The sequence below is a fragment of the Phalacrocorax aristotelis genome, chromosome 11, assembly GCF_949628215.1.
Source record: "Phalacrocorax aristotelis chromosome 11, bGulAri2.1, whole genome shotgun sequence".
In the NCBI taxonomy this organism is placed as follows: domain Eukaryota; kingdom Metazoa; phylum Chordata; class Aves; order Suliformes; family Phalacrocoracidae; genus Phalacrocorax; species Phalacrocorax aristotelis.
Genome location: NC_134286.1, coordinates 23,147,833 through 23,160,055, shown reverse-complemented (window position 1 = coordinate 23,160,055; position 12,223 = coordinate 23,147,833). Strand labels below are relative to the sequence as shown.

Below are 12,223 nucleotides of genomic sequence, written 5' to 3'. Positions count from 1 at the left end.
CGGGGAAGATGGTGGAAGCAGAAAGGAGGTTCCCGTGCAGGGTGGCATTAATCCCTTCTCATATAAACGCTCTACAAGTTTGCTCTCCTCCCCCCCGCACCCTTTGCAGTCATGGGAGAAAGCCTGGTGTGTTCAGAAGGTGAACGGTGTGGCAAGGGAGTTGGCTCAGCCTCTCCTGGCATGTGTCCCTTGCAGGGAAGCAAACGACCCCCAGTGTGTACTGCACCCTCCAATGCTCTCTGGCTCAGGGTTTGTCCTCCCTTTACCATCCTTCTGGTGCTTGAGACAGATCTGAGCTTTGACGAGGCAGTTCCCCATCTGGCTTAGAGACCTCACATTCTTCCTGTTGCTAGCGGGGATTTTTTTTCACCAAAGTCATACCCAGTTTGATCGCACCCAGCCGTGTCTCTCTCCAGCCCACCCACGATGGCGTTAGGGCAGAGCAGGCCCCCCACCCCACCCCAGCAGCTCGAGGTCACCATTTTCTTGAAACCAAAGCCAGCCCTGGGGAACATCTCCCACCCCTGTGGTGCCACGAAGACACCCCGGAGAAAGGCGCTTCGGGAAGCGGGGATGGGTAAATGCTGCTGATGCCCGGGCCAGGGGAACCGGTACGGGAATGGGCTGCAAAGCGGGAGGATGGGATGGGGCGCAAGGAGGATGCTGGAGCTGTGTGCTGAAGAGGCTCCTCGGAGGAGGAGCAGAGCAGAGCAGCCATCTCCCCGGTCCTTCCCCTGGCCCTGCTCTGTCCAGCAGGAGTATCAGGGTGAGCCAAAAAGTGACAGGACTTGGCAGAGTTTTCAGGAACCAACTACCCGGCTCCAGGGCCCCGCTGCTTCCCACAGTGCCAGGTAATGCTCGGGTCTCCTTGGTGATGGATTATGGGATTAGCGGGTTCAGGTGAGCTCTCCTGCACGTGATTCGGTTACTCCTGGGAATGGCATCGTTTTTGGCAGGCGGTGAGATGCCTCCCCGCTGCTGCCACATGCCCAGGAGGGACCATGCACCGGCCAAGGGAAGGACCAGGAGGGCGAAGGGTCCGTCCCTCTGCCCGCTGCTGTGGTCATGGATGCTGGCAGTGCTCGGTCATGTCGGCTCCTGGCACCAAAAAGCATGTGGATGCCCCTGCCCTCCCCCACCTCTCTCACCCAGGAGCACCCAGACGTGCCCCTGCAGAGAGCAGGGACTGATGGAGGTACTCGTGGGGCTGCAAAAGCCACCAGCAAGGCTGGGGCTTCCCAGTCACTCCCTTCCCACTGCACTGGCTGCTCTCAGCAAGCCAAACTCAGTGCAAAATCAGTGCTCCCAGCACTTCCCCACACTGGGGGTGTTGCTCCCATCCAGGCCAAGCCCCCAGCTGCTTTTGTACCCCCAGACTCACTGTCTGGGGGGATTTGCCCAGCTGGCAGCTCCAGATCTGGCTGTGGGTGTGTGGGCAGGGACAGCCACTCCATGCGTTGGGTCACACACCGACCACGCTCAGTGCTTTCGATGCTTTCCCACTGCCCCGGTGTGGCTCTCCCAGGCAGCCTCTGCCCCCCAACACCTCCATGCTGATCCTGCAGCCCTGGTGTTGCTGCTTCCCCACTGCCCGAGCCTCACACCCCATCAGGAGCCACCTGTTTCCCTGGGTCCACATCCCTTAATCTCTTACAGGGCTTTCACAGATGGCTTTCATCCTTCTGCATCCCATCACCGCTCTTTGCCATCCTTTCTGAAGGCCCTGGACACTCTCCTTGCTTTTCTGCTCTCCACAGTTTTCCCCAGGTCCTTCCAGAGCTGTCGGTGGGATCAGGATCCTCCTTCAAACCTCCCCCCGGGGCACAGGCTCTGCAGACTGCCCTGTCCCCTTGCAAAACCCCCACTGGCCCGTAGATCCACCGCCACAGCAGCGACACCGAGACCACAGCGTCTCTGTGCACTATTTCAATTTCCACAGGGGCACCTGGGATCATTTTTACCCCAAACCAACTGGCTGTAGCAGCTGTGGGAATGGTCCCGTTCTGATCTCAGCTAGCAGGTCCTCTGCCCTACAGCAGCAACTCACACGGGGTTCCCTCCAGGGAGAGGGGAGAGAAAGAAATGGTCTTGGGAGTGGAGAAAAAGGTTTTATATTCCAGGGTGGCGACTTGTCTGAGGCAGGGTTGGCACTGGGGATCCCTCTACTTTGGGATGTTCAGCGTCAGAGTTGAAGACGGGTGATGCCCCTCTATGCCCCAAGGAAAGGTCCAGAGGTGGATGTTCCCTGCCCTGGCTCCTTCTTCTGGCTGATATCTGCACTGCCGATGGGGACAGGGAGCAGGACGAGCGTCCGTCCGGGTGGAGCTACAACGTGGTTGGAGATACGGCCGGTGGCTGTGTGGGTGGAAGGAGAAAACATCTGGAAGGGGAGGATTTCTTCCCAAAGTTGCCCAATGACAAAAAGCCAGGGGAAAGCTTGTAGGGACCTTTCCTCTCACCAGTATGAGACAACACCCACACTCCCATACAGGGCTCCCCGTGTGCCGGGAGGACACCGAGGCATCCCGGCTGCTTGGCTGCGGCTCAGCAGCCACTGGTGGCCAGGGCTCTCCCATCCCACCTCCCGGCAGCGCTGTTTGCGCTCTGTTATTTAAGCATTCATCTTGTTTAAGCACCACTTTAGCTGGCGATATCTTGTAGAAAAGAAACAAGAGCCTTCCTCCTCCCCTCCCTCACTTTCCCCCAGGCCTATATTACCCCAAATAAACACTCACTTTGGGTAATAGTTAACTTTAATGGCCCAGTCCTGGCTTCGGCTGCATGATAGAGCACCACAGGGAGACTCGAGGGGTTGATAATCCTCAGGATAAAGGAGATAAGGTCTGGGTTTGAAGGGCAGCCCTCGCGGCTGCTGTCACGGCAAGCATGGCCGTTCCCACAGGGGTGGGAGCAGCCACCGGCACACACCCCTCTCTGTCACCCTCCCCAAAATTTAGCCTGCCTTAGGCATTCCCTTCCCAGCCCTTGTGTTTTCCAGGCGGGGGGCTCACACCACGGGAGCCGGTCGCCCTGTTCCCCAGCTGCCAGGCACCGTCCCAGCCCTGCGGTGCCATCGGAGGCTTTGCCGTACCCGCCGGTAGCCACAGCTCTGGCCCATGCTGCAATCCTTTGCTGAGCTGCAGAGATACCTGAATAACCCGCCTGGCAGCTCTTTCTCTCTTAATGGTGTTTTCCCAAGTCAATGGATAACTTTACAGCCCAGGCCATGAAAACATCAAACAGAATAACCTTGGGGAGACAGCTATCTGCTGCGGGAGAGAAGCGCCGGGTTAGTCACTTGGGGGGAAGGGACAATAAAGTTCAAAAATAAAACCATCCTGAAAGTCACTGCCGTGTCCGGCAGGCACCCACGGGCAGAGGCCGGCGCTGGGCTCGCTGCAATGCCAGCGGTCCTCGGGCAGGCTGGGGCTGCAGCTTGGGCATCTGCAGCATGTTCTCCAGATCCCGGGGGAAGCTGGGTTAGGTTTTCTCCCATCCCACCACGCCTTGGGCATAGGGTGCCGCTGTGTGGGTGCTTCACTGTCCCATAGCCCTTCCCTTCCAGCCCTCCCATCCAAAATCACCCCACGGGGGCAGAGGGAGAGCAGAGCCTCGCTGAGCCTCCCCCCACCGAGCTGCCCATCTCCAGCGAGCCCACCAGGCCCTCCTGCCGTGGTGACTCCTGTTGCTTTCTGGGTGCTAGACATGGCGCGGTGGCATCAGCGTTGCTTCCTTCTGGACACCAAGCAAAACAATGCAGCGCACCCTTGGGTGCTCTCCAGTCAGTGGCTTCACCTCCTGGCCATGCCGTGCAAGGCCACGAGGCAGGACCCCCTCCTCCAGGCTTTCACCGCTGGTTTTCATCCCCCCCTCCACCTCCTCCTTCCCTCCCCGTCCTTGACCAGCCGCGATCTTGGCATTCCTGCAGCTTTAACAGCCCCATAACCGCGCAGGAACAGTCAATGCGATTGAACCGGGGTTTTACAGCAGCGTTGCTTCATCACCGGAGAGCAAACAAGGCAAAGACGGTACCGGCGGCTGGGGGGACGCTGCAGGCAGTGAAAGTCCCGGGGTGGTAAAGGGGGATCCTCTCGCTGGCTGGGTCTGCAGGAGGAAAGGCTTTCGGCAGGCTGAGGTCCTGCTCTGCTGAGGACCCTTTGGGGGACGAGCCTGAACTTCCAGCCCCACTTTGAGCTGCATCCCAGATTTGTTTGGAGAAAGAGGATTTTTTTTTTAATTGCCCCCTTCTCGTCTGTGTTTCAGGGAGGGAGTTGACCCAAACGGCCCTGAGCAGGGTTTTGCATCTCTCCCTTGGGGATCCCCAACACAAAACAGCTCCCCAGCACCTCCCAGGCCATCCCAGCCTGACTTCGAGATGGACTCACCACCCCTGCATCAGCAGCTGTCCCACAGACCGGGCCGGGGCCTTCTCAGGTCCGTGATGCCGTGTGAGCGAAGCAGAGCATCACCAGGACCAGGGCTGGGCGCCAGGGCAGGGAAAGGGCCGGGATGGGAAATTAGGGGATATGCAGCCCTGTGCTCCGACAGGGACAGTCTGTGGCCACCTTGGTGCCTGCTTGCTGTCCTCAGCAGCGCCGACACGCTCCAGCCAGCCCTGGCCCTCGAAACTGGGGATGGTACAAATCACTTTTGGTGATGGAGGTGGAGATGAGTGACCAGAGGCAGCTGCGGGTGGCCTGTTTTCCAAAAACAATGGTTTGGAAACCAGACTGAGGCTTTCCTGCAGGGACATTTTAGCTTGAGTGACCCGAGAGGTGATCCCCTTTCACCACCTCCTGAGCTGTGTGTGTCCCCCCAGCTGTGGCCCATGGCTATGGGAACCTTTCTGGGACAGGAGTGTCCCCATCCCATGCGACAGCAGTGACACCAAGGAGCAGAAGCCGTGGCAGCCCCATCCGCGCTCCCCTCTGATGCTCTCTCTGGAGCGTTCCCCGCTGCGGCTCCATCAAGAAAGGACACTTCAATTTTGCCTGCAGTAAAAGAGCCACTTTCTGGACTTTCCTGATGTCATGGCAGACCTTCCGCATTGCTCACTATCTTGGTGATCTCGCCAGGAACAGCTTGGCTGCGCAGCCAGAGCAAAGTCCGGAGTGCAGCGGCGTGCCGAAAGACAGGCTGGATGGAAGGAGGGAGTTCAAGGAGTTTTTCAGGTGTTCAGGCATGTGATGCCTCTTTCCATGGGAATGTGTTTGGCAAAGATGAACAGCGTCCTGGCTCTGTCCATACCGGCCAGCACGAGACCATACATCAAAAAACGAGTTTCCACAAATTCTTGCAGAGCAGGAGGTGGTTTCAAACGAATCATAGAATGATACGATGTCCTGAGCAGGAAGGGACCCACAAGGATCATCGAGCCCAGCTCCCGTCCCTGCCCAGGACAGCCCCAAACTCACACCATGTCTGAGGGCCTTGGCCAAGTGCTTCTGGAATATCGCCAGGCTGGTGCCGTGATGCCTCCCTGGGGAGCCTGTGCCAGGGCTCCACCACCCTCTCCTAATGCCCAGCCTAACCCTCCCCTGGCACATCTCCCTGCCATTCCCTCGGGGCCTCGGAGCCGTGTTGTACCCAGCAGTCAGACTGTGATGGGTCCATGGCGACCTCCACAGGGCTCTCCTTCGCCTCAGTCCTCCCCAGAGGCTCCAGACACTGGCCCATGTCTTCCTAACACCTTGCGTCGCAGAAACTCCCATCTCCTTTCCAGCCTCCCTCCCTGTGCCGCAGGTGGCTCTGACATCCCCATGCACGAGGATGAGGGTCCCAGACAGCACCCCTTTCCTCCCCCCGCCCCACTTCTGACATTATTTGCAAGCACGAGAAACCGGCAAGTTAAAACGGAGGCTGTTCAGGAGTTGAAGTCAGCAAATAACTACAGGTTTCTTCTCCCCTTGGCCAGCCGTGCAGGGAAGGAGCGGTTCACGGTGCTGGTTTCTCCCCCAGGCTCCCCTGCCTAGGGGCTGCACGGGTTTGCTGCGGAGAGCTGTGGCCGGACCCTTCCCAGGCAGGCGGCACTGCCCGGCGCTCCCGCCAGCTCTGCAGCGCGACTTCGCAACTGCAGGGAAGGGACAACAAGAGAAGGCGTGTGGCTCCACGTCCCGCTCCCCCGGTCCCCCCAGTCTTAATTAGATCTCGGTCCCCAAGTTATTTTTTCAAGTGATGGTGAAATCTGGAAAGAACTGAGGGAGAAGGAAAGTAAAACAGTGCCTGGGGACCGGCAACAGGGCCTAAAAGCCACAGGAGAAGGGCGTAAAACAACCCTTCGCAGCATAGTAATGATGCTCGACCTGAGGGAACCTAATCGGTAGGAAAAGAGTGTTTTCTTCATAGAAAATGCAGCCACAACACAAGACCTTTGGAAAGCAATAGGGAGTAGTAGATTCTAGCCCGGAATAAGACCCGTGATCCCACAAGGATAGCTGATCCTGGAGGTGACTGCAGGAAGCCCTCACGAAGAAGATGCTGGAAAAAGCAGCCGGGATCGTGCCAGGAGCGGCTTATAAAGAGGTGTTTAGTTCAGCCTAATAGATTTGTGTGTGTTTGTGTATGTGCGCGCGGGCGCGGGCATGCAGGAGGCGTGAGCTCAACAGCCCTCACTGAACCCCCACCCCTCCTGGCTGTTTGCATATGTCCAAATGTGTGTGCGTGTGTATATACAGGAAAGTACACAGCTGGGGATTTATGAACGCCGCAGCCCCAGCCCAGCACTTCCTCGTGTCCCCCTGTCTCTTCTCTCGTCCCCTCCACCTGGCCCGCTCCGCTCCTGCTCCCTCTGCCCCGCTCGGCCTGCGGATGCCCCCCTTCTCCCCTCGCAGGGCAAACAGTAGCAGCACATAGTAAAGGCTGAAGGGATTAAAAAAACCAAAAAGCATGTCCCACCCCTCCTTTTTCTTTGCACAGCATTGCACCCTCGGTTTGGGAAAGGGCTCGCCGTTCCTCTAAAGCGGCAGTTGAGGCCACGTAACAGCACTAATAGCGTTGCTGGTGCTCCGGGCTTACACCACGCACGGATCCTTCCCCTGCTCGGAGGCTTGTTTTCCTAATCCAACCTAATAAAAAAGCTTTTTTTTTTCCCCCCCCCCCCCTTTGCTGAAGCCTGTAAAATCAACACACGCACGGGCAGCAGCGGGCAAAGGTAAAAAGAGCATTTGCAATGGGAAGGAACAGAAGAAAGACCACGTCTCCACATGATAAAATTTTATTACAAAATATGAGATAGATTAATAGTCGTAGGGGAGTTTCGGGGGCGGGGGGGGAAGGGGAAGGGGTTATGTAACAAACAAAAAAGCATCACCGGAAAAATAAACCTTCCACCCAAGTTTTCCAGGTCCCAATTTTTTTTTTTTTTTCACATTGTGTTCATCTCGGACAGTAAACGATCACTTTCAATCCACACAGACCCGCGAAGCGATACAGTGCTCTTTTCTTATTTACATTGATTATTTTTTTCCCCCCGCTATGATACAGGCGCGGCAGAGACGAGGCTCCCACCTCCCAGCCAGACTGCGTTTGTTCTGCACCAAGCACAGGCTCGCAAAACCTCCTGGGCTTGCAGACCTTCTCCAGCGTCCCCGTCACCTACGTGTCCCCGGGCAGCGGGGACGGAGGCATCTCCCTTCGGCCGGGGTTCGCACGCCCCCAGCTACGTCGCTCGGCTCCGAGCCCTCCCTCACGTAGCAAAGAGGGGGTTTTTGCTCCGTCAGCATCACTCGCCGTCTCCCCCGGGCTTTCTCCCTGGGGAGCATCTGCCCTCGGCCACCGAGAGGTGCAGTGAAATGCAGGGCTAGAGGCTGTCCGCTTCTGTATGCGCAAAAATAGAGAAATAGCCAAAAATTCCTACGGAAGGTGTTGCTGCTCATACAGGTGTGGGGGCAGCAGGAGGAAGAAGGGGGTTACACCATACAAACTTTCCTCAAAGCCTCACGTCTTTGAAACCACCGTCTAACGCTCTCTGCCTCAAAGTTCAGGCCTGCAGCAGCTCTCTGTACAAAAACCATTGTGGTTTTCCTTCAGACTTCTTTTTTTCTTTTTTCAAAGTGTTGCCTTTGCACTAGTAAAGCATTTGCATGTCAGCGTTTTGCATGCAGACCAGTGGTGCTGCCTGGGAAGCAGTACTGGGCTGGGGTGGGTTTTTGGTAAGACACTTCTTCCTCTGCCCCCCCATCAAATAAAAACCAAAATAAAATAAAAATATATATATATACACACGCGCAGTCTATGTGAGGAGGAGCAGATGCACTTTTTCTGTAGTGAAAAAAAACAAGATCATGAGGAAAATTATTTAAAGTTTCCCTAAGATTTAAAGCTGCCTGTTGGTTGTTTTGGCTTTGTGCTGGTTTTCAGCGAACAGGTTTTGGGCCCCATCAGCACGGCAGGGAGAGATGGAGGGGAAGCGGAGGTTTCCTCCTCCAAAAAAGAAAAAAAATGGGGGGGGGGGGGGGGCAATGAGATCCCTCTGCGAGGGTCACGGGTGAGGGCTAACCCCACGACCAGCCCGACGGCACATGCGGTGGCTGGGTCGCCCCTGTGCCCTGTAGTTTGGCTCACATGTTTAGGAGGTCCAACCTCATGCACCAAAAAAAAAAAGCACAAAAAAAAAAAACCAAAAAACATCTTCCTGCATGGAGGCTGCAGGTTCCGGGGGCTGCCGGCCTCCAGGGGAGCACGGGGACCACGGTGCCGCAGGCTGGCCGTGCCAGGGCTCACCTGACAAGGAGCTGAACGGGCGCCAGCGGGGTGGAGCCCAGCAGGTCCCAGCACGGCCGCGTTGGGTCCCCACCAGCCCCACCGAGCTTCCTGGAGACACCAGCGGGGACTGGCTGAGGCATCTCCACGCTACCCTGAAATTCCTTTGGCGTGAGCTCAACCTGCCCGTGCCGGCAGACACGCAGGCTCCTACACCCTGCACCCCTGCCGCTCTCCGAGGGGTTTTTCCATAATCAGAGGCCTTCCCTGAGGCTCTCTAGACCCATCTCTGAGCAGAAGCAAGAGGTAAATCTGACGCCTGCATGGAGTCTTCAGGTCATGCACCACTCCTACCCCCCCATTTCGGGGGGACGGGAAAGGGCACGGCATGCCCTAGTCGCTCATATGGCTCAGCCGGACCCCCGAGGTGAGGCCGGAAAAAGAAGGGGCCCAGGTCACAGCGGTGGCATTGGCAAGATCCTGCTCTGTGCCCTGAAGAGGAGCCAGACCCCAAAGCCAACAAGGTAGATGGTAAATGAGCCCATTTGCTCCAGCACCCGCCAATCCCCAGCGAGCTGTGACGACAAGCAATGAAAGCTGGAAAAAGGACGTGGAGGACATACACGTGGTCAGCAAAAGCTGATTTATAAGGCAGACTCTCCAATCCTCACTTGAACGCGGTGTCATCAAGCCCTGCAGCCAGGCAAAGGCCCTAGTGCTGAGGTCTGGAAAGCCCTTCCCACGCACCGCTGGGGAAAGTCACCCAAGCCGGCTCCCAGCAATCGGTGGCCTGACTTCACCCCTCCATTGCCACCCTCCCTGGTGGCACGGAGAAAGGAGGAGGCTTCTAGCCAAAGAGCCACACGAAGGGCTCGCTGCAGCGCTGCACCACCAGCACCAGGCACATCATCCATCCCAAAGCCTACACCACGCCACGCGCTGCCCCCTCCAGATCCTTCCTGCCCTCCTCTCCTGTCACGCCAGACCAGCCACGTGTGCCCCAGGGTCTGTTTATTGAAGGCAAAGGACAACGAGGAACCCAGCCGCGGTTTTTGGCTAATGTGCAGGTGAGCAATAGCAGAGAGGGGTGGCCTTCAAACTTCCGCGGCCTGAAGATGCCAGGGTTCAGCGTGGCCTTCCAGCTCACGCTGCAGACGCACATCAGTCCACGCGTTACTTAAATTTGTTCGAAGAAGAATAAAAGGGGAGGACGGGGTGGGGGAAATCGATATTCTGTTGAATGCAGCGGGTACATTATTTGTTCCTGATTCATTTTTTACCTGCACACTGCTGTTTAAACTGGCATGGCCTGGTTCTTGTTCTGCCTAAGTTTAACCCCTGGTAGACTTTGAAGAATGGCTGATGTGCCCCACGCGTCACGGCACCGCATGGAAGAGGAGGGAAGGTGCCTTACGGAGCCCGAGGCGGTGAACCTGTGAGGTAGGTAACATGATTATAATCTGAACAGCAGGATTTATTGGAATTTGTTTCAAAGATGCTTTTTTTTTTCTTTTTTTTTCATTTCTGTCTGAACGTGATGAAATGGCAACAGCAAAAGAACAGTGTGATTGGCGATGACTGAGTCCCTGTGCGCGTGTGCAAGGCACGAGAAGAGCCCAGCCAGTGCTTTTTTGGAGAAAGGCACGTTGTATTCTGGGAAACCAGAGCTTTATCAGTGGCTTTTTTGCAGTCCCCTGGGTGGCTTCAAGGTCCATGCTAGTCCTCCCAGAGACACCTGAAGTCAAAATTCATCTTGGAAGCAGAAATGCTAAGGACACAACCAAAAAAAACCTGGCCAAGTGGGGCAGATACTCGCAGCCCCGAGTGAGCTGGCGGCCAGGAAACCACAGGTGGGCTCAACGGGACACAGACGATGGCTTTTCTCATCTACTTTTGTGCTGTCCCTTGCTTGAAGGCACGACAGGTGAGTATGCTATAGGCCCCTTCTACGCCCCACAGAGACTGGGATTGTCGACCCAGGCAGCCCTGGGCACACGCTCCTGTTCTCGCACGTCAGAGGTGCCACGGCCACGGCCACGCCGTGGGGCAGTCCAGGAGGATTGCGCCGGTGGTTTGAAGTGAGACCTCTCACGCGCAGCCAGGCTACCAACCCGTCACGACCCTCCTCGGGCTCGCCAAAGGCACCTCCCTGAAAGGGGTACAAAAGAAATCCCAAAGAGTTTGAGGCACGAAGGACAGTTGCTCCTGAGTGACAAATAAATAGCAGGTTTGCTGGAAGAAAGCCCTTTGGAATCCAAGGTCCATCGCCCCAGTGCCGCTGGGAGCCTCGTCATGAGATCAGTCTGTAATTATAACTCTTTTTTAATGAATTTTCTTTTAAAACCAGAAACAGCTGGGGACTGGGCTTGCAGAGGGGGCTTGCCCGCCACTCCTGCCCCGCCGGTTGATCACAGCATGGGTTTGTTCTTACACACGAGAAGAGGAGAGGCCCCTCAGAAAAGGAAAAGAGTTTCAGCTGCTCTTGGAGAAGTGGCGAACGTAGGCGGCTCCTAGTTCTGGTGCCGCTTCATGTGGAGAGCCAGATGGTCGGAGCGGGAGAAGCACCGGCCGCAGGCTATGCACTTGAAGGGCTTGGCGCCCGTGTGCTTCCGGTAGTGCCGGGTCAGCTCGTCGGAGCGGGCAAAGCGCCAGTCGCAGCCTTCCCACGTGCATTTATAGGGTTTCTCACCTGCGGGGAAGAGCCACAGGTCACAGGCACAGCCCCGTCACACAAGAGCCTTGGAGTACGCGCATCTGCCCAGCCTCCCAAACACCCACCCCATCCTCGCAGAGATGCCCGGTCCTCCTTGGGAGGCCCCGGAGGGCACCCAGGGCTGCCCCGCTGCAGAGCAGGGCTCATGGCCAGGCCGATGCTTTACACCACCAGCGCTCACTTGCACCATCCACCACGGGACCAGAAACCGCTGAGCTGCAGTAACCAGGCCTTGTCCATGTGCCCTGCCTCGCTTTGTTTTCTAGGCTTGGTTTCTAGCGCTGTTCCTGTTGGATTTTGGAGCATTTTTGGCTAAAGAATTTTCTGAGTTCCTTTTTATTTTTCAACTAAAAAGCCAAAATTCCTATGGAAGGTGCTGCTGCTTATACAGGTGGGGGGCTATCAGGAGGAAGAAGGGGGTTATGCCATATAAACTTTCCTCAAAGCCTCACATCTTCAAAACCACCATCCAGCACTCTGCCTCAAAGTTCAGCCCCGCAGCAGTTCTCTGTACACAAAACATTGTGTTTTCTTTAGAGCATTTGGGTGACGCAATGCCTCTGCCCTCTCCCCCCTCCCGCCCATACACACCTATTCCCAAACTGAAATCAATTAAATTGTGCAACTTCTCAGCCAGCTGAGAACTGGGCTGGAAAAGCCTCTGCCTGCTTCCAACACCCTGCATGCCCAGGTTGTAGAGCTGAACCCTGGCTGCAGCCCTCTCCACGCATGGGTGTGGTGCTCTCAAATATTAGCCCTCGCTCTTAACAGCCTGAACAAGCAGGCAGAGTTCAGGGAATGTGCTGACTT

General features: G+C 56.5%; 1 protein-coding gene across 2 annotated transcripts in view; it reads right to left on the bottom strand.

The window, feature by feature from the left end:
- Nucleotides 1–9,693: 9,693 nt before the first annotated feature.
- Nucleotides 9,694–12,223, bottom strand: part of LOC142063029 (Krueppel-like factor 5) — a 29,163-nt gene continuing 26,633 nt past the window's right edge. For both annotated transcript variants that reach the window (XM_075106304.1, XM_075106305.1), the window contains exon 5: nucleotides 9,694–11,389. In XM_075106304.1, the coding sequence (XP_074962405.1) occupies nucleotides 11,211–11,389 (179 nt within the window). In that variant the 3' untranslated portion in view covers nucleotides 9,694–11,210. The remainder of the gene's footprint in view (nucleotides 11,390–12,223) is intronic.